At 43.0% G+C, this 26,887-nt stretch overlaps 1 protein-coding gene across 1 annotated transcript in view; it reads right to left on the reverse strand.

Annotated features, from left to right (window-relative positions):
• Nucleotides 1–11,004: 11,004 nt before the first annotated feature.
• The window catches only part of LOC146809602 (E3 SUMO-protein ligase KIAA1586-like), a 41,255-nt gene continuing 25,372 nt past the window's right edge, over nucleotides 11,005–26,887 (reverse strand). Inside the window, exon 2 of the mRNA XM_085616442.1 lies at nucleotides 11,005–13,795. Coding sequence (XP_085472568.1) covers nucleotides 11,406–13,670 — 2,265 coding nt within the window. The 5' untranslated portion in view covers nucleotides 13,671–13,795 and the 3' untranslated portion in view covers nucleotides 11,005–11,405. The remainder of the gene's footprint in view (nucleotides 13,796–26,887) is intronic.

The following is a 26,887-nucleotide window of genomic DNA, read 5'->3' on the forward strand; positions in this document are numbered from 1 at the left end:
CGTGCAACATCACGTCCAACACCACCACCACGTCCACCAGCACATCCAGCACCACCAGCACCTCGTCCACCACCACCACCATGTCCATCAGCACCACCATGTCCACCACCACAACCACCACCATGACCACGTCCACCACCACTGCCACATCCACCACCACATCCACCACCAGCACGTCCACCACATCCACCACCACCACGTCGTCCTCCACCACCACGTCCACCACCACCACGTCCATCACCACCGCATCCACCACCTGTGACAGGTAAAGTGTCACTGGAGGGCAGGGGTAATAGGAGTGTCAACCCCAGCTGTACATGGGACATTTAAGGAAGCAGTGGGTATGAGAAGACGGGAATAGGGGCTAGAAGTATTGCACCAGACCCAAGATACATTTTGAAGAGGCGCAATGTCACAGGGACTCCTGTAAAAGCACTCGCAGAATCTCTACCTTACAGTGGCATACCTGCACGAGCCACTCACTCAATACAAGCATTGGCATAGCCAATAGGTCTCGCCTTTGGGACCTTATAAGTGTTTAGCCATGCAACACTTGATGTTATTGCACCAAGGATATTGTGCTGGCTAACTAAACACTTATAAGGTCCCAAAGGCGAGACCTATTGGCTATGCCAATGCTTGTTTTAAATATATTGGTTTATTGGTATTTTAACATAATACATACATTGTCACATTGCTTAATATTTATCGACACCTGCAAATGTCATATAATGCGCTTGTAACTTAACAACAACCATAACAGAGCAAACATAGGTCAGAGTATCAGTACAATTACTCAAGGACACCCAGACATTATCCCAGCCACAGTGTAGGCTTGAATTGTCCTAGTACAGTTCAAGCTATTTCATGAGCATATTTTACAGCATATCCTTATGATAACTCACGTCTCAAGGCTAGCTAGGGTTATGATAAGGAGCTAGTCATGTGTGCCTACATCCGTTAGGTTGGGTGAGCTAGCAACATCAGGTTGGAGAGTGGGTAGCCACTCAAGGACCGGACCCCAGATATCTTTGGGCCTTTAGGCTATGGACATTAATTCCCAGAATATAGAAAGCGGAGTCTGACAGAAGGTGACATCTTGTATCTAGGCCTTAACTGACGGGGTATTTGGCTTCCCCAGTGCATAGCTAACCTGCGTTTCGGAAATAGCCATAGCATGGCATGAGTAGTATCCCCAATAACGGTGTGTGTTCAGCTTATATTCCCAGAATGCCGTGGATCATGTTGAAAATGGCTACCCAGTATGTAGCAATTGAGGGAGGGTTGGGGGGGGGGTGCAGCTTCCGGCTAAATGCAGGAATGTTGCAGATGTGGCGGTTTATCTCCAGCATCTGGTATCAATCCAGAGTCCGATTCAGTGGAGTTGGATAGGGATTCTAAAGAAACGGTACAGAAATTTAAAGTGAATCAGCCTTAACTTGTAATTAGGGGACAACATTTGCAATCGGCCACAGCAGAACCTCCACTGTTCATCCGTAACTGGAGGTCTCAGTTCTGCATTCCAACCAAGTAGTGCTTTCGGTTTAGTCACTAGGAAAATGTTCTGCATAATGCTGTACAGCTGCGTGATGAGTCTACGCCGCGAAGGTCCAGCTATTATATGTCCGAGGGCCTGCAATGTAGGAGAGGGGACTGGGAAAGGTGCTGTGTTTCTGGCGGCATGTTGCACGGATACGATGATACAGGAACATCTTGGAAAAGTTGGTGTGGCTTCCTCCTGCACTGACAGCGGGGGACAGAATTGATCTTCTGGATAGAGATCCTGCAAATGTATTCATGCCTAACTGTTTCACCAGCGCTACATTCCTTTTGTCTTCTAGCGGAGGGACTTGTGGATTATATGCCAGAGTCCAGAAGGGACATACAGTATCACCAGCTGAGCTCTACTTCGCAGACCCTCCCAAGCCAACTGCAAAGCCTAAATCGTGTTTATTTCATTCCAGGGGTGTCGATATGGCTACAAGAGTGCTTCTTGGAGGGGGATCGGTGCTGTCCGGTCTGGCTCCACCGCTACATGAGTCTGATACGGCATCATATGCAGCCAGTAGTATAGAAATTGGGCTTGCACCCAGTATGAAAAAAGTGGGATGTCTGGAGCGCCCAGCCCGCCCTGCGCCAGGGAGAGAGTCAGGAGTTCCCATGACAGGCGGTCCTGTTTACCTGCCCACACCAGAGATAACATTAGGGAGCATAATGTTTTTAAAAAGGCTGGAGTGAGTGGGAGATTTATAAATATGTATAAGAATTTGGGTCATACTATCATTATTGCTACCGCAATTCTCCCCGCCAGGGATAATAGTAATTTAGATTAGGTGCTGACCTTCTAGCCAAGATATAGCACTTCCTTAGTTCTTGTACATTATGGCACAGCCAGATCCCCAGGTATCGCCCTGGTCCGTCAGCCCAATTGAGGGGATACTCCAACATGAAGGGCGTAGTGTCATCGGTCAATGGGAACAAGACTGATTTTGCCCAGTTTATCTGGATGCCTGACAACCCTCCGAATTGAAGATGCTCCCAAAGAACCGGGTGTAAGTTGTCCGCCTGGTTGTTAATGAATAAAGTGACATCATCCACCCTCTAGTAATAAACCCCAACCCCCTGGCTGCATGATGTTGCCTAAGTCGGGCAGCCAACGGCTCCATGGCAATGGCAAAAAGCAGGGGGACTAGAGGACACCCCTGCCTTGTGCCCCATGTAATTTGAAACAGGGGCGAGATCAAACATTTAACTGAAGTCTAGCTGTGGGTGCAGGGTTTAACAGTTTAATCTGTTTTATAAAGGTCAGGCTAATTCCCATTCTAGCTAGGATAGTTAACAGGTACATCCACTTCAGCGAATCAAAGGCCTTGGTGGCAACAAGAAGTGCAGCCAGGGCTTGTGTGTGGGGATCTAGATAGTGCAGTATTGCAAAGAAGGTGCAGAGGTTGTGCGCTGTAGATCTTCCCAGGATAAAACCAGATTGGTCTTGTCTAGCAATCAAGGGCAGCAGTGGCGGTTATCTATTCACCAGTTGTTTAGCAAACATTTTTGTATCAATGTTTATCAGTGATAAGGGGCGAAACGAGTTCCGCTCATTCGGGGGTCTCCCTGGATTTAGCAGTGACAGTATGATTGCCTCCCGCATAGTGGGAGGAAGTAACCCGGTCTCCTGTTCCTCCTCATATACTGTCAAGAGGTGGGGTGCCAGTAGAGATGCATTACACTTATAAAAGGTGGTGGTGAGCCCATCCGATCTTGGAGCTTTGTCAGAAGGCAGACTGGTAAGAACTTGCATAATATCGTCCATAGTGAAGGGCTCATTTAAATAGGTCCTATGAGCCCTCTGCAACCACAACAGTTCATTGGAGTCAAGATAGGACTGGAGATCTACTGGTACTGTAGAGGAGGTGGAGGAACATAAAGTAGTATAAAATTGTGCGAATTTAGTATTTCCTGAGGGCCCCTGACTGGGTCTAGGACACCACAAGGTACATTAAATCCATGGAAACACCCTGTTCAGCATCCACATCCATGTGCCTCTTGTTTTCGAAAGATAATTTCAACTGTTTGGCATCGTGTTTCCACAGAACTCTATGCCCTGCCGGTTCGAGACCGGCAGGGCAATGGGTTTAGCAGTTGATGTTTAACTGTCCTGATGTGTGTATCACAGCACCCCCTTGTGTGATCGCACTTGGGCATTGATCCACATAATTTTACGCACTGCCACTTATGACTGGTTTCTCCATGGAGCGGGAAGCTGTTTCCCAGTAGTGCACTGCGCCACACTCTTCAGACTCACACAGTCCCCTTCAAGCTCTCTGCATTCTGCCCCACCAGGCCATCATCAACTTCCCTCACAGGCCCCCCTCCGAGGCACCAGGGTGCGCCGCACTAGGCAGTGAAAGTGCGGTCGGAGCCCGAGCGCTAGTACAAGCTCGAGGTACAGCCCAGGGCGAGGGGGGCAACACAGACGTCTCAGGCGTCCACCTGGCCCCTCGCGGCCCACCAATTTAGTACAGCATTGGCACCCAGCAGAGTGATCTCGCCCCCCGATCACTATAGAGGCAACCGAGGCAGTGAATCACCGCAAGACCTCGAGATCGCCAGGGCGTCCTATCTTCCTGACTCCCAGGCAGGGCCGTGTCATGCTCAGCATGAGATCTGGGCACCGGCACGGGGATCACTGCAGGTACGCCACCAGGCCGATAGGGGAGGGCAGCACACTCTAAGTATGCTTCTAGCACACAGTCGTGGCCAATTCCAGGCTGCCCTACTGTAACGTTGGTGCATGCTCCTCCTGCAGTGCATAGCTCCCTCCGGGCCCAGGCCTCTCACGGTGTCTTGCGGCGGCCCAGCCAGGCCCGCCTTACGGGTCATCCACATCACCTCTTTCTGTCAGATCAACAGGGCCGTCTGCCGCGCACGTCGCCTCCTCCGATGCCCGACCCAGTCACAGTGAGATTCCTGCAAATAGCAGGTATCTCTGACTCTTCTGTAAGATGGATGTTTAAGGATTATGTCGCGGCCAGCAGTGCCCTCTCAATGAGCGGCCATGTAGCTGCTCGGAAGCCACGCCCCAATGCACCGCATTCTTAACATTTCCAATGCTGCTGGGAAAGCACACTTTAAAAAAAATAATTGGGTCGGATTGGTCAATACCTTCTAGACCATCTTTGGAGTTATTCCACCTTTCATACACTCCGTGCTGGGAAGTCTTTTTGGAGGCTTACTGCTTGTCCCATTCCGGTCTGTTGGGACACTAATTTTATTCTATTAGCTCTGCAATGGATGTTCCACCACGTAGGCAAACAGGGATAGCACTTCAACACGTGCTACTGTTTTTTGAGATAATAATGCAGTCCTTTGGTGCATCCTTGCTTCAAGAACTAAATGACAACAGCATGCAACCCGTATTCCGCTGTCAGCTGTGCACTTTCAAGTGTGCCTAGGATATATGCATGGGGGAATGCAACCAGTCCAATCTACGGACATTGCACTGCTGGTGAGGCTCCTACAGACTCTCTTGTACAGATGCCCTGTGTGATTGCTGCAGCTTCCGAACGCATAGTATGAGCCTTCCTGGGATGCTTCAGCTCCTGGTGACTTGGATCCACGCTCCTCTACAGATGCACTACTGGCCATCACTTCTTCAGCGGCTGCTGAGGGTGTTGGATTTGAACATATTTATTCCCTGGAGCTGGCGAGAGAGGTGCCAATGCAACAATTGTCTGTGGCTGCTGGGAACAGCAATGTTTTGTCTACTCCTCTGAACATTTAAACAATCCAGCAGCGTCGAGATTTTTAAATTCGGCTAGATTTATATTTTCGCTCAATATCTTTAAAAATGAGATCTTTTTTACTTACCTTTTCTCTATTGCGTTTTTAATTACAATTTGGCTTTCTATATCCTTTTATTATTAAAGAAGCACAGTGCTTTTATGTTTTATATTAAATCTATTATTATTAGCATACATTTTAGGAAGTTTTTTTAGTAGCCTCACATCCAAGGAGTGGATGTCATGTGGTCACATTAGGCCCAGGCAGAAACACCACCATTTTCCATGCTCACGTTTAAAGTTTAAATAGTTTCTTGAATAATGACATTTGACAGACACACACTTGGCTTGCGTGCTTGTAAGGATAATGTTCCATGAAGCAACTTTGCTTACATTTAAACATCTTCGTAGGCATATTATCAGAGCCTTCAACATTTAGTATGAAAGCTAAAGTTCACTGTGCAAAATTATGTTATTGTTCACTTGGCAACAACTTTCTCGGCATAGAATCAATAAATACAGCCTTATTGGGACTTTGACATGGCAACTTGGGTGAAGTTTACTATAAAAACAACATCACTCCTTTGTTTACTAAGAGGAGCATTTCGCTGACACTGTCGAGGTCGTCCCATGCCGGATTTTCAGCCCAGCTGAATCCTGTTTACCTCATCAGAAGGATGGTGCCCAACTCTACACCAAGAAGGACTCCAGATGAAACACACCCATTGGTAATTGGGAACTAAGATCACCCTACAGGCATTCTGGCAGATTCACCCAACCTAGGCATCCTAGGATAGGGAACTTCAGGTGGGAGCACAAACATAGTGTTATATGCAAGCATATATTCTTTAACAGCACAACGATTGAATTGTTCATTTTCCTTACCATTCTCGTGATGCTGATTAGTCTGTTTTGTTTCATTCTATTAAGTACTGTAACACATTTTACACAAGAATCTTATTGCTTCAATAAATATTTAACTGCTAATTTGAGTATTTCTTGGGTCTCCCTTTAGGCATGCATGAGTTACCAAACTAAAGGGTTCTAGGTCGGTTTCCACAAATTCTTTGGGGAAGTCAGGGTTGTTGTGGTCTGAGGCTACACATACCACCGGTTACCTTACTAGGTTAGTAGTACAGATGGTGTTTTGTGATCTAGGAAGGACTAAAGCCAACATAACCTTGATGGTGTACGTAATATCAGTCTTGCACAGTTTTGACATTTATGTTGTCCAACAAATGCAGTTTTACTGAGAAAGTATGAACCGTAGGACATGGCACTGCCAACGTTCTAGCTTGGGTACTTATTTAATAGGTCTCCCCCGAGTACTTTTCTTTTGTGTGCCCAGAGCACCTACTAACCACAGACTTCTGTGTTGTTAGGAAATAATCCTACGCAGCTAAATAGGGAACCCCAATTTTCAGGCTGTAGGTTGTTCAAGATCAAACGTTTAAACGAATCACCCCCACAGAGGTACCCTCTGAATTGCACATATTCAAATGGCTAATGCAGTACCAGTTAACATACCAGTAAACTGCAGATATGTAGTTACATAGATGCTGCAACAACATGGGCTCACCCATACGGGGTGGGGAGACATTATCTTTGTGGTAGAGGCCCATGAAGAACACAGGTATTCTATTCATGGGTCACATTCTCAGCAGTAAATGCACAATCGAGACACTTTCAGTTACACTGTAGCTGCAATTCCTAAGAACTACACAGCTTATGCAGCATTAGGCATACTATTAACATTTCAAGAACACCAAAATTGGTTTGAAGGCAAACTACTACATACAAGAAACCATTTTAGATTAGGTCCCCTCAGTAATAAGGGAGCAACACGGCCAGTCCTAGCCGGTTATACACCTTATCCTGATATAGGAAATCTTACTGGACCAGAGCTACGAACACAGTACACAAGACTAGTCAGAATATACAGATATTTGACACAATATGCGAGGTCAACAATGACAATAAACCCCACACGGGCTGCTCAAGCTACACAACCACAATTGGCTATGCCTGGAATTAGTCCTTTAACGCAATAATGGTAAGGGAAGAGATTCCTTTTCTTTAAAAAAAAAAAAAAAAAAATTACAAAAAAAGATTTAGCTTGAAGCCGTGTTTCCTCATATGAAACCCTAAGAAAAACATAAAAATCTCACAATATGCTTGCCAATAGGGATGACTTCCCCGGTCGAAGACGATGCCACTTGGAGCACAGTCTTTCCTGCATTATATACCAGAATACACAGTACACCCTCATTAGCTCTTCTGCCCGAGGTGCTTAAACAGATCCAAAATGAGTATGGGGAAGCACCTGCCCTGGATTTGGGGATGAAACTGAAGGTCAATTTTGCCCTGGTGTCCTCAAACATAAAAGGGAAGCAACAGCTATGGCTATTACCCAGCGGCTCACACAGGTTGCTCCGGGAGCTCAGGAGCGTGTACTACCTAAAGTTATTGAGGGAACCTATGTATCAATAGGTAGAGATAATTTTGAAGCCAGACCTAATAAACCACAAATTAAGTGTAATGCTGAAAAGGATAACTCAAAGCAGGCTCCTGGGTCTTCAAAAAAGAAGTGGGGTAATAAAAATAGAGAAAAAAGACCAGAGCACAGGGTGGAACTCCTTAACAGGAATCCACTAGAAAAGCGCTATAATTTGTGTAATCGTGATTCAATTAAACAGCCTTTTAGGTATCAGGATACTGATACACATTCATCTTGTTACTTTCCAGAGTCATCCAAAAAACGGTCGGAGAGGATGACAATCAGAGCACAGATCAGAGGAGTACGTGAAACCAAAGGACTCACAACGCTCTTCTGACTTCATAATCAAAAAGGAAGACAAACCTCCAGTCAAAGTCTCAATTTAAAAAGAAGAAAGTGGCAGGGATTAAAGGCAAACATGTCACAGATACGGAGGACACAGCTTCAGAACAGAGAGTGGGCTCTTGCCGTGCTGAACAGCACATCAGAAGTCACAATAGTTCACCAGATTCTTATAGAGTGTCTGGTGGCATTAGTAATGAGTGACTAAGTCCAGGTGAAAACTCAATTTTTCTGAGAAAGTATGAATGATACAACGCAGGTTGCTTAGAGCAAAAAAAACGTCGACGACCTCTGCCCTTTCACCTATTCCTTCATAGTGATGTAAAGGATTATGCTTTTGCTCGAAGCATCCGATACTCTTTTCTTTAACTCATACTTGTCCACAAGGTCAACAGGACAGAATGATACCCTTCCCTCTGAATCCTCAGTCATTTGCTCAATATCAGGGGAGGAGCCTTCACAGATCACTTCCCAACACCAAGAGTCTCAAATAACCTCTTCTTAAACCTGGCTCAGTGCTGAAAGGATGCCCCATTCCTCCCCCCCAACCTCCCGCTCCCCACACACACACACACAGAGAACGCAAGTATGACTCTGCTGACTTTTGTTTAGGAGTGCCTAAATGAAACTCTGGACCAAAATTAAAGGCACTCCTACCACATCCTCTGAAACCTGAAGAAAACCTACTCATTTAGGCATAATTATTTGCATACTTGTTCTTGGAAGTACAACTCCAGGATGCTGCTGTGGGCTTTGAATGAGTATCATAGTCAATATGACATCCTTTGCTGTCTACTTAATCAACTGCCACAATTCCTGTCCGAACAGCTTCTGTACGCAACCCCCACCCAAAAAAAGGTTCCCATTCAGTATTGTCCATGGCCTGTACAGCTGGTACTACTGTCAGAACTGCTGTGGTACTTTTTAATCAATTCCTAAAAAGGGCAACAGTCTTTTCCCTCTTCTGTAGCCACAGAGGGTTTGAAAGCCATAAAGCAGAAAATGAGCAGAATTAACAGCAGAAGTACAAGCTCTCAGAGAAAACACTGCAGAAGACAGAATTGTTTTTAAAGATGATTCAACCTTTTTATAAAGAGGTTCTGATAGTGTAGCACCAACATCATCCTGCTAGGGTGGGCACAACAGAATAATTTCTAACATGACCAGAAATAATCCACAAAACAGAGAAGAGGTGAGGGGAGCAGATTCAACCTTTGCCAGACTCTAGGAACAACACGCGTCTGTGGTTCTGCACACTCTGGAGCAAGAGAAGGAGACCCAGAACAAATACCAGGTTGCCCATACTGGAAGCATTATCCACCAGTTGGATAACAGCATCTACAGTAGGTGAACATACTTCAGTCTCAGGTTATCGTTAACAAGATACTTTACCTCCAAAAATATTTGATCTCTTTCTCAAAGAATACAATTCCAGATCATCCTCAAAAGGCACAGCTGTCTGCTTCTAGGGTCTCCAGAATGGCAGCAGTGTTCAGCCAACTGAAGAGTCAATGAACCGCAAAAGCTGCCTCCAGGCCAAGCAAAACTATCAGCTAACCGTGGCAGGGCTCACTATGTGGAAAATGTGAAACGTAAATGTTGCCTACAAAGTTTGTAGTCATTTGGAAACTTTTAAAAGGTGGCAACATTTTGTCAACTTCAACTGCAGGTGCAAAATCTTTCAAAAATGATTTTCCAAACAATTATCCTTAAAAAACCTTTTCTGAACACGTGAGATTTCTATAAGAAAAGCCTACATTTATGCTTTTTTTCTCCATATTTTTTAAACTTCACACTCTGGTTTCTGGAGTTCTTGATTAGGGTCTGCAAAAGAAAGACATAGTAGCTTCACAAACTTAAAATTAGTATCCAACATTAATGATGAAAAGAACATGCAATTTTACATTCAATATTGTAGATGTTCTCAAAAACAAACCAAACGGAGAGAAATAAAAATCTACCAGTTCGAAGCAGGTCAAGTAAGGGAAAATAGGTGACACGGAAAGGAGAATAAAAAAGAAAGATTAGGGGCCATATGTAGGAAGCCCAATACCGGTCGGTAACGGCCGATTTTCGGTAAATATCCCGTTACCGACCGGTATTCAGGCTTTTGGTATGTAGGGGGCACATTTCAGGATTCGGTAATTTACCGAATCGGTAAAATTACCGAATCGGTAATTTTACCGATTCGGTAAATACCGAATCCTGAAATGACATGTAGGGGGAGTGTGTGGTTGTTGTGGGGATTCGTTATTTACCACCAACTAAAAGTTGGTGGTAAATGACTATTAGCTGTAAAAAAGCATTTCTTTGCACTTTGAAGTGTGCAATGTGGCAGACATACATGCCCTTAGGGCATGTATGTGTGCCACATGTGCACACATGCAGGAATCAGGGGTGCAACAGGGTGTCACTGTGACACCCTGCCACCCTTGATTGTGCTCCCCCATTACTGAATCGGTATTTACCGATTCGGTAATGGTAACTGGCTTCCCATTGATTCCTATGGGCCTCCTGGCCCATAGGAATCAATGGGAAGCCAGTTACCATTACCGAATCGGTAAATACCGATTCTAAATTACCGACCCATTCCGAATCGGTAAATATTACCGATGGATTACCTACATAGCATTTACCACTTCATAAATACCGAATCGGTAAAATTCGGTATTTATGAAGTGGTAAATGTTAGGCTACCTACATATGGCCCTAGGTGAGACAATTAGATAGGAAGGCATATAATATAGATTACTTTAAGATGGCGCAATTTAGAGACTGGGTTATGGTTCATTCCATAACAAAATCAGGGGGAAGTCAAATAAATGATGGCCTTAAAATGGCTTTTTAAAATCAATGGTTCCATTGAATAAATGATTTGAAAAATGATGTAAACCGTAATTTTATATTCCAATTATTTCATTGTAGAAAATGAAACACAAGTCATCTCAGTAGCTGAACTCAAATTTAAGTTACAGTTCTTTAAAAATATGCCATGCGGTCGGTACAAGACTGAATAAAAGTAAATTGTTTAAGATGCAGCTTGTGATGTGGCTAGTGGATGATGATTAAAACATTTCAAAAGGGAGCCTCTGACATCCCACCTACTATAGTAGTGTTTAAGAGAACCATTTTTGGAAGCTGGTAAGGCTTGACAGACAAGCAAGAAATCGAAAACTTCCAAAAACTGCAATGTGTTTACAACATAAATTCCTGGTCCGGAGACTCAAATAATCTTAAACTTGCAGATGGTCAGTACTTTTTTCCCCTTGAACATCTCAGTGTCCCCTTTATTTATCCATCAAAGCCCATACAGCATCTAAAGCTGATGTGCTGTCTGGGTCAGTCTGTTTCCTTTCCTTACTTCTAACATCATCAGCAGCTCTTCGTCCTTTATCAATCCATGCCTGTACATATGGGTCGGGGTTGAATTTAGTCAACGGTGGGCCAACAAGATTTAGGAACAACAAGGAAGATATAGTTTCTGTATGCAGTGATGCTCGCCCAGACGTGCATATGAGATTCAGTTGAGAAATTCCCTGTTGACACTCCACAGTGGAGATAGAAATAGTATTCACAGTTGTCAAAAGCTCTTTGTAAGGTTTTAATATTTCCTTCCCTCCTGAATCTTTATACTCTCTATAGGCTTGAATAGTTTCATGCTTTGGGATGTCAAATCTTTCACAGAGGGATGCAATCTCACTTTCTCCATAAAGAGTAGGTAATTCATGGGGCCAGAATTGTTTATACAGAACTGTAACTTCACTGATTAGTGTCTCAAATCGAGCTGAGTCAATAACACCCTCACCACACCCAGTAGATAAACGCTTTCGCAAATGATCTGCAAGACTGCAAAAAAAAATTTCATGCTCAACTTTCTTGTTAGTTGTTTTTCCTGCGTGTAAAATCACACCCTGAAACATGTTTTCCTTTATTGCCTGCTCACATTCTGAAGAATGAATCCCTCGCTTGTCTACCATTGCATCAAACACTGCTATCTGTTGACGGAGGGCACGATCTGCATCAATTATTGTGATGTCATGGTTTTGAAGTTCTAGGGATAACTCTGATAATGCTTGTAGTGCATCATATATGATACCAAGGTTAGCAATGAACTGTACCGATGACAACTCTCTACTCAAGGCAGTGTACATATTCCGTGTTGTACTGTCACGGGAAGCATCACCAGCAGCTGCAATAAAGTGCTTGTACAGAGAAGGATAGGCGTTCCATACAGCTTCAACTGTTCTGCAGCTTGAGGAAACCCAATGAGTATCTATCACTTTACCTATTTTACTAAGCTGGATATGAAGAGCTTCTGCACATTCTTGTAGATGCCAACTATTTTTTAATGATGTGTTAAAAAGAAAATATAGTTTGTCTATAAAGGTTTTGAAACTATTTGTAGCTCTAATGTCTTTCATTACCTCATTGACAATAAGTTCAAGGCGATGTGCTGAGCAGTACCAGACTACAATATTTGGAGCAACTTTTTCCTGTAAATGCTTCACAACACCACTTTTGCGGCCACAAATAACTGACGCGCCATCACAAGTGACTGACACTAGGCATTTGCTTAGAAAGTCTTCGCTTATGTCAACTGGGTGCTTTTTGAGTGCTGACAACAAGCTGTTCACTACGCCTTCAGCAGACAAATCACTCAGGTCAATGAGGTCAACAAAAACATTAGCTGGCGACGTCATTTCAACTAGCTGCATTCTCAGGTACACAATTAAAACATTTTTTTTGTTCAATGTAGTGGTCTCATCCAGTAAAAGGCCCACTTTAGGAGCTAGGGCAGTTATTTTGGCAAACATCTTTTTTTTCATTTCTGATGATATGTGCTGCTGTATATTTGAGCAAGCCACATTTGAGTGCAATATTCGCCCCATATCCAATCCATTCAATTGCTGGCACTCAATCTCTGCCTCAAATCCAAAGGCTGGCCTGTTCTGTTTCGCATCTTGATAAGCTGTACGGAAGACTCTAGATGTTCTTGATAGCTGAACTGACTGAGCTTTTGCGGTTACATGCAATAAAGAGTTGCCCTTTGCTTGCTCTAATATCTTTGCAGCTGTGTTGTGTGCTTTAGTCAGTGAATGTTCGGTCATCTTTTTCCGTAAAGACTTTTGTTGCTTTTCTTTATTAGCCCCATATGAACATATAGCTGATTCACTCCATTCTCTCGACAACTTTATTCCATGGAATTTCTCTGCACCATTGCAACGACTGACTTTATGACAAATAGCACACCCAAGTGTAGCTCCATTAACAATTAACCATGGATACTTCCATGTATAATAATTGTATTGTTCAGGATTCCACCCCTTAGGAAGCTTGCATTTCTGAGAAAGAGCTGTATGTTGGTCATCTGATTCTTCGCCAATGATCTTCATTTCTGAATCACTGTCAATCTCGATCTTCACATAGCACAACTCCTCTTTTATCTGACTACTCTGTGCCATTTCTTCAGTAGGCATGCTGACACTACTGCTGGCAGTCTCATCTAGTTGTTTTTCTGCACTTGTCCAATCCGGGCATTTTGTATCATTCATTTTAGTAAGACTTTGTTTTTTAAATTCTTCGCACTAGCAGGCTCATTATCCGTGCTGGAACAATCAGCTTAGCTGTCCCCAGATTTTGAAAGATATGACCATGTTGTCTTTGAATACCTTGAGATCTAGGAAAGCGAAAAAAAAGAAAAAAAACACAGACATAATGAGAATCCATTCATATTACTTTATTTCGGCCAAAAGGACAAAAAGCACAACACATCAACATCGAGCATACATACAATTAGCCCAGTTAAAAACAATCAAATCAATACAGCTTTCCAAAAAGATAAAGTAAAAAATACAAGGTATAAAAGGTGTGCACGTAAGGTCTCAGAAGTAAAAATAAGAATCCAATCCTTTCAACAAGAATACTATTTCATTACTCCCTTCTTCCCTCCTGAGGAAAGACAGATCTCCCTTATTTGCCTGGAAACTGGTTACTACACATCTGGCACCAGCAGTCTTATTAAGAACCTTGTGGAAATGTGGTAACGTAAACAACATTAGGAGGAAAAAGCATGAAGATGTATAAACTCTTTCCTCCTATTTAGACTTTACAAACATGTTGCAGCATATGGCAATTGTAGGAAACATGCAGACTAAATGCGGAAAATATGCAATAAGAGGATGGGTATTCGGCAGCATTTTTACAGTGCAGGTTGGCAATTTTATTTTCTTTGGATTTGGCAACCTGTTTATATTACACCTGTCTTATGGTGGCAGATGCCAAGAGTAGCATGATTCTTTAAACAACATCTTTGCAAAACCGTCACAAGTACCTGGTCCTGCCTGTGTAGTAAAGATCAAGCATTCAGTCTCCCAGTGAAATACCTTCCTAGGGCTCCTATGTGTGCCTAGAACCAAGTTCAGAAGTAGTGTAATGTAGAAATGGTGCTCATTCCATGTAGTATGGCTTGCAAGACCTACACAAATTACACCGGTAGGAGAGGAGTCAGCAAGAGGCAGATGCAACAAAGCTTGCATCCAGAGGTGGCATGTTGGCATGCCAAAATTTACCACGTTGCAAAAAGGAAGGATATGAAGCCAAGTACTTACAACTGCTTTGCTACACTCGATAGGGGTGGTGAGGGACAGCTCCATTTCCTGCGAGATGGAGCCCATGCAGTAATGCATATAGGAGGTTTGGGGGATGAGTAGGCTAGTCCCTGGAATAGCATCTCCAGGTATTGAATCCTAAGGCATTCTAGAACATGTCCCGGCAAATTAGCAATATAGCTGCTATTTCACAACTTGGGAGGGCTACACCAGCAGATCCCTGCAGCACAACCCACTGGGAGCTACACTAGCACCATGAAGGGACTCGCACCCTGCACAGCATTCCTGTTCGTTAGGGCCTAGTGTGGTCAAGGCGGAACAAAGATGGACTGGAGCAGAAGCTCCTAACATTGTACAGGGAAATGCACAGTACATAAAACTGCAAAAGAACAGTCATATAGTGCATGAATACATTAACCTCATGCAAATGAGATGCACTGAGAAGTTAATGTGTCTACAACAATTTGCATCCAAACATGGGCTGTGCTCCAAAATAGGTTGTACGTGCAGCACCTGCCCCATATTTGAAGATGGAAAATTGTCATATGGATGCAATTCACTGAAACTCTTCTTAAATCTAGTGATTTATTGTTATACAAAGTTTATAATGACTAACTGGTGAACTAAGAGAGGGACACAATAAGAGCATCATGAAAACCCCATCCAGAATATTTCACACACACAACAAAATATTTGTCAAATGCAGTGTATGTGACCATATAATTACAGTCATTTTATCAACCTTAAAAAGATGATAGTTTGAGAGTGCCAACTATCAGGATTTGAACCAATGCAAAGTGGTTTCAATCAGAACTCCGCAGCAATAATTTAGGCCACTCGCTAACATACAGGATGATCAAACACTGACCGCTTGACCAGGTAGTGAAGTATTGATCTGGTGTACAAATATAATATGGAAAGGGAAACTATTTCATTGTCTCGACATACTGAATACTCTTAGTAAACGGCTGACTGAAGAAGCTGGACAATGTAATAAGTTAACAACAATAATGAGCCTTAGGTAAAGAGACATGGAGAGCCGGTTAACAGCAGTAAATAGCCTGACGAGCCAGCAGAACCATCCCAAGCAGAAATACTGCAAACGATCCACAGATTAAGACTGGCATTAGAAGCAAAAATAGATACTATTTCCACTGAAGTAAATATTTTTCAGAACTGAACTTGGGGAAAGTCTTAGAAAGAGCCCACAAAACAGAAGATGCAGATTTGTAACTTTCAGACAATCCAAGTGGTGCAAATTGGAGAACATTGCTGTGAGAACTCGTGAAAACACTGAAATAGGAGTAGAACAACAATATGCACTTTCTACAGTGCCTAGAGAAAGCAGAGGGGCTCTAGGTAGAGCTCTTTGAAATATTAACAGCCAGGAAACCAACAGGCATATCAGCTTTTTTCTCTATTGAAAGGGCACAGAAGACTGGTTCCTGCTCTCAAACCAGGTACACCCAGAGTGTCTCATCACACATGTTCAATTTCTGAAACAGAAATGCAATCCTACAACATACAAGAAAGAAGAGTACATACTGCTTTGAAGATCTCAAGATTATGTTCCCATAGTACATTCAGACATTAAAATAACAGTACAAGTGTTTTGACGCTGTTAAATATTATGCACAATAATGTAATACACCTGTAGCTCATGCAAGCTCAGCTCACCCAGTTCCCTTAAAGGTTTCCAGTTTAACTCCTCTTCCCTCTCCTGCCCAGATTAATGATGTCAGTAACTCATCTGCTTCTTGAATATTTGTTTCGGGATGGGGCACACCAGTCCCTGCATGGTGTATATTTATAAGGGCAGCAGTTCTACTGTTAAGTGTCACCGAAGACAGTCAGTCTTAGCAGACAGTGGGTTTACAGTCTTCTCATTACTCATCATTGGCTGGTTATTGTCAATCATTTGCAGGATTCTTATTGGCCTGTGTGCGTGGGCTTTCAGTCCTTTTTTTGGGTTTGCACCTCCCCGTAGCATGGACGCATTACTGTGTACTTCTACTTAGAATAAGGTGTTACTTTTTTTCTCTTCATTCAAGTACTCTACGAATGAGTTTCCAATTCTCTCCCTCGTGTGCTTAAAGCCCCTCTATCGTCCATGCACTCATCTTCTACTCACCATTTTGCCCGTATGCCCCACCGCGTACTGAGTGGACGTACATTTACCAAGTGCACCTCCCAATCAGTCCAACTTTGTTGTCTTTCATGTAATAACCCCACCCGTGCCCCCACATTGCTTCTGCCCACACATGCACCCATGCTGCTTACCTCACTCACATTGCTTCCACCTAAATTGTTGATTACTCTCCCCAAGAGTTGCTTCCTCCGCCTGCTTTTTTTTGCATATTTGCAATTTTCCCTCCTTTTTGTTACCAATTCAACTCTGATCAGTAACTTAAAAGGAGGAGGGGCACTATAAGCCATAAAAAAAAAAAATACAAAAATGTAATAATCTTCTGCCATGCATAGGGATGTTGTGCCTGAGGCTAAAACCACTAGCAAAGCCAAAAGGTCCAAAAGGCAAGATCTATTGCCTTTGTAAATGCTTGGCATTGCAACCCTCCCTACAACAGAGAAAGGGATCTGCTGTTCAGCATCATGCACTACTTAAATCCTCAGAAAACTGAAGAAGTCAGATTCTCACTGCATTCTCAGTTCAATGTAAAAGTGACCATCACGATGTAGTAAGCTACCCATATGTTGCATGTCTCAGTGTACAAACTTGAATATATGCATCAAAGATTTCTAGCTGTTTTAGGCGAAAGTGGTATGGATTTGATGGGTTCTTGTTAGAAAACACAGCATACTTAGATACTATGAGAATCAGAGCACACAATTGGCCAACACACATCTGAGAAGGAATGCTACGGGATCTATCGCTGGTACAGATAGACGGGGGAGGAGGGGACATCTGGTCTCGACCTTTGGCCTACATTCCGGGCAGCTACATGGACAATTAGTCTATCCAGATCTCATTTTCTTAATGACTGTATAATAATTAAAAAAAAAAAAAAAAAAAAAAAAAAAACCAAGCTTGGCTACTGAATGCTTTCTCTACATCAATTACAGCTAAAGCAAAGTTGATGTCAGCCTTTTCTACTTGGAGAACGATATGTCCGATGTCCTCAGTTTTGCATGGTGGTACAAAGCTACAATAATCGGAGTGAATTAGTTCTTATATTACCTTAATGACACGGATGGAGACTGTCTTACTTCATATTTATATATCTGGATTTGTAACAACTAGAGGTATATTGGATGGTCCAGCTGGCCCCCAGCTGATTTAGTGATCATTGGATAACTACTTCCACTCAGACCCTGGACTGAGCTTCTGTATAAACCTCCAGCAACCCATCTAGCAGAATACATGTGAGAAATTGATAGAATTCCATGGACAGACAATCACTACCTGGGGCTTCGCCTCTTTATGTTTTCTACATCAAAGAACAATTTCTCCTTAATGGTGCTTCCAGGGCTTCCCAATTGTCCACCGTGCCAGGGAAGGGCAGAGTTGTTCACAAAACACTCCAGCAGCTCTGTACTGATCTAAGATGGCTGTGAGTACAGGCCTGGCAATTAAGATGTGAGAACTTAATTCCTCTTTGCGTCATAGTGTAGGTACACTCTGTTACGTTGTACAAGTAGGCTCTTCTCTAGCCATTTAAAGGGATAATAGTTTCGGCATTGCTTCTGGCAATACTGCGTGTACATACATTTGCCAAGCGCATCTTCTTTCCTATCGCACTTTTAATTTCAAGTGCCTGTCTTTGCATCATAGTCCAGACGTGTGAGGCTGTGTTCATGGGTTTTATTTATTTATTTGAAAAGTTTTATATAGCGCTGGCTAGACCCAGAGGTATCAGAGCGCTTTACATGTGATAGAACATTGAATAACTGTATATATGACATAGTATAACAGCAGAATAACTGAATAAGCCCCAGGTACATTATACATTGCTCCAAATAAACAGATTTTTATTTTTAAAGTGCTTCAACATACTCTTGAATCACAATGCGATATTTTACTGCAGTGCAGGGATTAATCAGACCCCCCAGGATATTGCAGCAGTGGAAATTTTGCGGCATTATTGCAGCACTTTGTTGTACTTGTAATCATTCCTTTTCAGCCTAAAATCAATGGAAAGTGTTTTTGTATATTTTATGTTTTATAATATTTGAACGCCTACTTCCTGATGAAAGCAAAGGAAGAAGCCATCCCTTCTTTCGATGACCGTGAACGAATCGTATCTTTGGCAGGCTTTTCCTTGCATGTAAATATGACTGGTCGATGCTGTAGCTAGGATTCCATGTACAGCCTAAGAGCAGACCTCCCCTTTACACGTTCTGTGCATCTGGAATGCTTTCATAAAAATAATTTGTCATAAAAGCTTACACTCATTCACTCCACACCTCACAATTCCACCACCAACAATACCAATTCAACCCACAAAATTCTACTCCACTCCTAGCTAAAACACATAGGTAAAATACATGGTCATTTACAACGCAAATAGCTCCTACTCTTACAAATAGGAGACCTATTGCATTCTAAATGCTTGTTTTAGAAACGTTTCCGCCTCCAAAGTGCAGCCTCTGGACAGATCAAAAAAAGGAAAAGTGGCTCAAAATGCTCTCAAGCCCTAGGTGCAAACTGCCTTTCTTCCAACACCAGGCTTCAAAACTATTCCAGCATCCCACATTAGTCTTTAAACAATGCCTCTATAACAGGTTACAGACTGCCCTTATGTCCCAAATCCTAGCCGAAAAACAGTCCCTTATATTCTGGCAAGCTGAAATGTGTTGCATTACAAAGCTGCAAATCACACCCTTAGTAACATCCGCAAATTATAGTAACAGGTTGTAAACTACTTCCCAGACAGACTGCAAGCTGGTCTTATCCTTCGACTCCAGACTGCCTCCCTAAGATAGATCCTAGCCCATTATCCAGTGCAACCGTCACCCCGTCCAACACATGGTGTAGATTATCCACCTGCACATAATACCTAGTCTCACATCTACTCCACCGGCCGCACAGCGCCTCTCCCCTACAGATGAACAAAGTAGGCTGTGCACTGCTCCCTCACAGCAGTCTGAAACCAATCTGCAAGCAAACTGCCTTCTCCTCTCGCCAGCAAACAAGGTGCCTCCTTACTTCCAGAGCTGCAAACAGTATCAAAAGCTGTAAACTGTCCAGTGAAACTACACAGCCCTCTAACCATTGACAGAGTGGAAACTGCTCTATTCAGCACAAACTGCAAACATCCAACACTATGACCGCAAAGGTCTACCCCTACCCATCACAGCCACGAACTGGACTGCCCCTAGGCTGCAACCTGCCGCCCACAACGGCTGCACAGTGCCTGCACCCGTCAAACATCTTACCTGGGTGGCGTTTTCCAGATGACCTCCTGCCACTGCCAGGTGGTGCTGGTTTACTCTGTACTCCGTGTCCCAAGCAGCGGTGTAACTGCATTAACAAGCATTTGCAATGCAATAGGTCTTGCATTTGCGATACTTAGAGCTTTTGGCATTGTAAATGACAATGTCTTTTACGTATGTGTTTTGGTTTGAAGTGGAGCGGATGTATGTGGTGTGGAGTGGAATTATGTGCGTTAAATTGGAATTGTATGGGGTGGAATTGAGTGGCGAGTAGTGTATTGGAATTATGTGGTAAGGTGAATAGATAGCGGTGAGAGCTGCACAGACTAGATAGGAAGATAGAGAGGGATAAGTATTTTGTGCTCGAAGTGGTGAATGAACTTCAGACAGAGGAGCAGAAAGATTGTGTGAGAGAAAGAAGGGGAGAGCAGGCTACAGATGCATTTAAGCAGACCCTCCAGCATTTCACGATTCGCAAAATAATCGCGAAATCAGCTAAATAGCGCGATGACCGCGATATTTATGTTTTTGACCGCAAAAAAAGGTCTTGGCAAATAAACAAAAATGTGACCTCCGATTGGCTGTACACGCACGTCACTACGTCGTGCCGTACTAGCTAGTTTAGAGGTGATGAGTAATTTGACACCCCGTGTGGATTAGTGGAGCCAGGACAGCTCATGGCTCCAGCGAGACTGTCACCTGTGAGTGGGGGCATTGATAAAGGAAGGGCTCCTGACACCAGGTCTGAGAGTGCTAACTCGTTCAAGTTCGACCATTGTGACCTGGGCGGGACTAGACACCAGTCTAGCAAGTGAAAGCCCTGGGCTCACAGTACACACTTTAGTATTGCTGCATTACAGCAAATGCGATCGCAACGAACAATGTGCTTTCAGTATTTAACACGCATAATTGAAAAGCTGAAAGGCGAGTCAGACCCAGAGATCAACTGCAGCAGCCTGCATACATCTCTGTGGCAGGCGGATCTCCCTTCTGTGCAAAGCGAGAATCGCTTGTAACTCCACTCATTCCGGTTTCAATGAGGTCCTCGTGCTCCAGTAATCTGTCAGTATTTCTACACTTTGGGACGTCCATGTCTCTCCCGACATACCATAATAGCTGTTAAAACTACCGCACAGCAAAAAAAAAATGCATCACACGAACAATCCAAACCACTGCATCCAAGAAAGCTTCTCTTCTGCACGCAAAATATGTCTTCAAAGGCAGCACAAACATCCCTGTAAATGTGTAAAGCAGAGTATAGTCGGAACTGCGTCCTCTAAAATTGAGGCAGCCTGACCTTGCTCTTGACATCTGATGTGTATACTGGGGCTGAGCAGGTCGCAGGTTCAGACAGTACAGGAAAAACAGGTCTGTATGTGGCCAGATTTTACTGCGAGCTGTTCCCAATTCAATCTTTTATCCTTCCAAGGGCGATAATACAACTGAGTTTCAATTGGTTGGTATGGGCAAACCTAAAAGCTAGCACTAAAATTAGTTAGTAACTTTACGAGTCATTTTAGCTGAGAGCTGTAGGTCGACTAGAGATGAAGCTGATGGACTGAAGGACGGATGGGTACACATTTAGGTGGGAGATTTTGGGGCAGCCGAGGGAGAGTTGTGTTCCGTGATTTTAGTAAGGAGCAAGCAAGGCTTTAGTCAAAATAACAACTTTTCCAGTGAAAGTGGTTTATCTCTTTCCTGCGTAGGACTTATCGGCGTGGAAATCCATCTTTCCATTTTGGCATTTTAAAAGTTTGCGTTTACCAGGACTTTTGGGTTCTGGAATAGAGTGTACTCACCGAAAAACGGCATGACGCCTTGTCAGGGTAGTAAGCACTATATCAATACAATTACAAGTCAAGGGTCCCTTCCCTTCCAGTGACTTGACCACCTACCCCCTACTGCCACCATCAACAGCCCATGCCCTATGCCAGGCAACCCTCCAAGGAGTCTGCATGCACCAGACATTGATAGGCCCTTTATTCCCAAGTCAAAGGTCCCTTCCATCTGTCCCACTTCCACCTTCAATCACTCACCCGATGCCAGGCTGTCGTCTGATGGGCATTTAAATGTGCTCTGCATGTTCCAGTCGTCCATAGGCCAGCCCTTCATTCCCAAGTCAAGGGTCCCTTCCATCTGCACCACTTACACCCTCAGTCACCCAGGTCCGAAGCCAGGCTTCCCTCGGAGGAGTCTGCAGACGTGCTCTACATGATCAAGCGACCATAGGCCACCTCTTTCCCTTTGGGGCTTGGAACCGCTAGCCCCAAATCAGCACAATGCCACAGAAAACAGGAGGACGAGCAACCCTGGGCTATTGTGCTTGTCTTAACCTATGATCCAGAATGTTACCAGAAAGGAGAATAAGGCAAACAAACACTCTCACACACTCTAAACATGTCTATTTCAAATTGGAATGCTCTGCTAAAACTGTTCCAATGATTTAAGGCTGGAAAGGAATGATTACAAGTAAAATAAAGTACTGCAAAATTTCAATTTTTGTGCCGCTAAATTTTAATGCCACTAAATTTTCAAATTCATGCCGCAATATCCTGGGGGTCTGTTTAAGGGAGCGCCCATGTATGCAGAAAAAACCCTACAAGAGGAGTGTGTGGGTTTGAGGGACAGAAACCTTGAAAAGGCACAGGAAAGAAACTGTGCACGAAGACCTGAAGACAATCATATGAGAGAGGTAGGAAGAGTGCATGAGAGAAAGGGGTTAGAGAGAGTAAGAGAAGGAGGGACGAGTGGGAGTGGTAGCTACAGGTATGGGGTGAGAGGTGAACCAGTGCACAGCATGAAGAGGTACAGCAAGGTAGCATGTGTGAGCAGGTATTATAGAGAGGAGGGAGGGATGAGAGGGGGTAGTGGGATTGCAAGATGAGAGGGTTAGTGATGGTGTCAGGGGGAGATGAGAGGGGTAGTGGTTGTGTGGGAGAGAGATGACATTTGTGGAAATGAGAGGGAAAGATGGGTTGTATTGGAACGGTTTGTTGTGGAATTGTGTCATGGAATTGCGTGGTGTGGAGTTGTGTAGGGGAAATAAGTGGCATTGTGTGTTGTGGAATTATGTGGTTAGTCATTATATGGTATTGAGTGTACTGGAATTATATAGAGTGACACTGTGTATTATGGAGTTTATTATGTGGAGCGGTATTGGTGTTGTGGAGTGACGCGTTGTGGAGTTGCATTATGTGTTGTGCTGTTAAATTTTGCAGCATGATGTTGAAATCTGTGGTGTGTATTGCAGGTGTGTGTTGTGTTGTAGGTTGCCTTGTAGGTCACACCAGGAAAATCAGAGGGGGCAAAAATTAGTAACAGTTTGGAGAAATGGAAATGTAAATCTACTCTCACCGTATACAGAGATATTAGGAACATTCAAAACTGTCTGCAGGGAAACCCTAACTAACGAGACAGGTCATTAAACTGGCCAAGGAGAAAGAAACAATAGAACGGTACAGCAGTGCATTAAATGAAATGAGAAGCCAACACTTGGAGAGCACATGAAACAGTTTTGAATCTGCAAAGACCAGTACTAGTGTGACATATTTAAGGTCTAAAATGTACCATCATAACCTAATACTGCCACTTACAGTTGTTTGATACAGCACAACTACACCCAGTACTAGAAGCATTAGTGTACTCAATGAGCATCTGAATTATAGTGGGAGTAAAGAATAATGAAACAATTGTGGCAGCAGTAGCCATGATATGCACAAGCAAAACAGCTCAGGCATGCTCATCTAAAGACTGACAAACTCATGGATAGTTTAAACAAGCATTTGCAATGCAATAGGTCTCACACTTACTCGAGTTTAAGCTATTGCCATTGTAAATGACAATGCCCTTTATGTACGTTTTAAAAACCAAAACTTTAAAAAAGCATTGTCATTTACAATGCCAAGAGCTCAAACTCGCGTAAATGCGAGACCTATTGCATTGCAAATGCTTGTTCTCGTTAGCCGCTATGTATGTTGCACAAACGCGAAAACACCACTCCCTCTACATGTTCTGTATTTTTAGGTTTCCATATTGTGAACGCATTTTCTCTTCTCAGACGTGCTATTTGTTTGTTTGTTCTGTTGAGTGTTTTGCTTACCAGAAGAAACGCTCAATATTTGACAGATTTGTGGTTTTCATTTGAAGGAGGTATTTCATACTAATCTAATACCACGATTAAAACACTCATGGTAATTTTCCAGCACATAAAACATGCACTTATTACCACGTAAGGCTATCTCAGGTGTTCACACACATGCGCCGTTCTTATCGGTTACTGTTCGGAAATAACTATATAAACACTCTGAACGTATTTCTTTAAAGATGCAGCGAAAAGCAAGATTTAGGAAACCAGAGTATTAATCTGGCATTTTTCTATCATATCAATTTTATAGCCGCCAGTATGAAGCAGAGACATCTTCAAAGTTCTTAGGCGTGAACCTGCAATTTACGCCCAAGTGCCTTGCCCAAGTAGGCGTTATATTATGGCACCCATAGCCGCCCCTGCCCGAGTTCAGTCGAGAATAGGCGCCTCTAGTAGCACAAAGGGCTTGCGGTGACGGTAAAGGGTGCTGGTACACAACAGACAGCTCTTTATTATGGGACCGAATGTTTTGGTGTTGCTATTGTTGGACCACAAGACCCTTTCCCAGTGTCAATTGCTTATTTCACGTCTACTGCGGGTTCTGCACTTCCCACTGTAGTTCTTATGTTTTTAAACTACGGAACTTTGTGGGACTGAAATATCCAGCCATTCAGTATGTAATTGGTTCGTATCAAGCAGCTTTGTATTTTGGCCTAATGACGTCATGTCATGTTTCTGTTGACGTGATAATAACCCGCTACAAGTGGGTTTAACTATCAGCAGACACTGGAAAGGGCATTATTGAACCATCACAATACATGCATTGTGTGCATTTTTTTTTTCTATAATCGGCCATATTATTTGCTTTTGAATCGCTCATTCACACCATTTGTATGGTCTCAAAGCGCTTTATGATCCTAGATGTTTTTACGATGCTGGGTCTTTCACGGTGCTTTAAAAAAAAAAAAAAGAAAATTACACACACACACACACGCGTTTTCTTTCTCGAAACGGTGAATTTTGTGCAGAAATTAGTAACATAAAATACTGCGATACTATTATAGCTTCTGGGCTTCCAAAAGGGGGATCGTTGTAATGGAAAGTGATTGACAAGTAGGAAATGGATCCACGAAAAGTGTTTCGTGTTAACAGTCAGTCGTCTCGCATTCGGGCATGCACAGAAGGCTGCTTTAAACCAGCAGATTTCCCTGCTGCTAGGACAGCTGGGGAGGTTAATAAACGTGTTGCCCAGACCCGCGTAAAAGCAGCAGGCTGTAGATTTGATTACTGCTAGAAAGCTCAGTGGGCTGCTGTGTTTGCGGCAGACATTGTGTCTAACTTGTACTCCGAACGCTTGTATCTTGGTAATAAAGCACAAGGGGTTGAGTGATTAGTAAAGAGATCTTCTGCCAACTTGCTGGTCACTGATCAGTATTGAACAACAATAGTGTTAACACTGAATATTAAAACGCTGCAATACTCTCTGGTATATGTGGCGCTTTATAACTGGGTAGTCCAAAATAATATTTTACTATTCTAAATAGAAGATAATTAGAAAGGCGCTGCATTTATTTATATAAAATATTATTTGAATGAAAGCATCTTGCATTTATTTTATATACATAACACTGGTTATTTTTCAAGGCAATACAGAGCTTAGGCCATAAAGCTAAATGCACAGCTCTAAAACTTGTCGAGGAATTTCATTTTCCAGTTCTTTTTTGGTTGCATCATTTTAGTCATGAAAACCTGCATTTCTGTTTAATCGTTAAGAAAAATGCACACTTTAAAAAAAAAAAAAATCTTTTTACTGTGCCCAGGAAGAGCACGCGCAGCATCTCATACTTTTCCAGTAATACATTGTCAAGACAGTGACAAAAAGATAATTCTAGTAAATATTATAGCCTTCAAGCAAGCGTTTTCCTATTTTTCGCATCAAGTTGGACTGTAATGTTTGTGCTGAGTGTACGTTGCCGCATGGAGAAAACAATTTTTTCTGTGGGCAGTTTTTTTTATAAAGCGCAAACTCGGCCCGAAGATATTGGAGCGCTTTACACCCGTTCCATTAACGAAGGACGCATTCATTTTTTTGTAGGCCCGGGGAGATTAGGTGTTTTGCCCAGAATCAAAGGATGCTGAGTCGACGCCGAGATCATTCAGTCCTTGCTCTTCAGGCTAACAAGTTTGAAATGGCATGGCACCGCAGGAAGCGGCCGCTTCTGTATTCATGAGTTATTTTGCAGACCCACAGGTTCTCCAGTGATCCCCTCCTCCTAGAGAACCAGAACAGGCAGATTTAGGCAGCCATCCTATGGGCCTCTGTGGGACGTGCAGGCGATACAATCCATTTATTGGTTCATATATCTACTAATAGTTTCTTCAAACAGGGTTTTGATGCATTTTCTTTTTTATCCTGCATATTGTAGTGCATGTATTTGTCACTTAAATAACCAGTGCCCTCTTCAGATTTCAAAGAGAAAGCAGAGTTGATTCACTAGAAGAAGAATAAAAATGTTTGAACGAAGAACTTCTAGAAAAAAAATGCACTGTTAAAATAATAGGCACGAACAGGAAAAATACAAAGAGGACATTCTTAAACTTTTCTATATGCACATGAATTGCTGGGGCGTACACACAAGCACACTAAATTAAAATGACTTGGTAAAAATAGGTTTATTTCAGAAAC

Source organism: Triturus cristatus, chromosome 7, assembly GCF_964204655.1.
Source record: "Triturus cristatus chromosome 7, aTriCri1.1, whole genome shotgun sequence".
Classification (NCBI taxonomy): domain Eukaryota; kingdom Metazoa; phylum Chordata; class Amphibia; order Caudata; family Salamandridae; genus Triturus; species Triturus cristatus.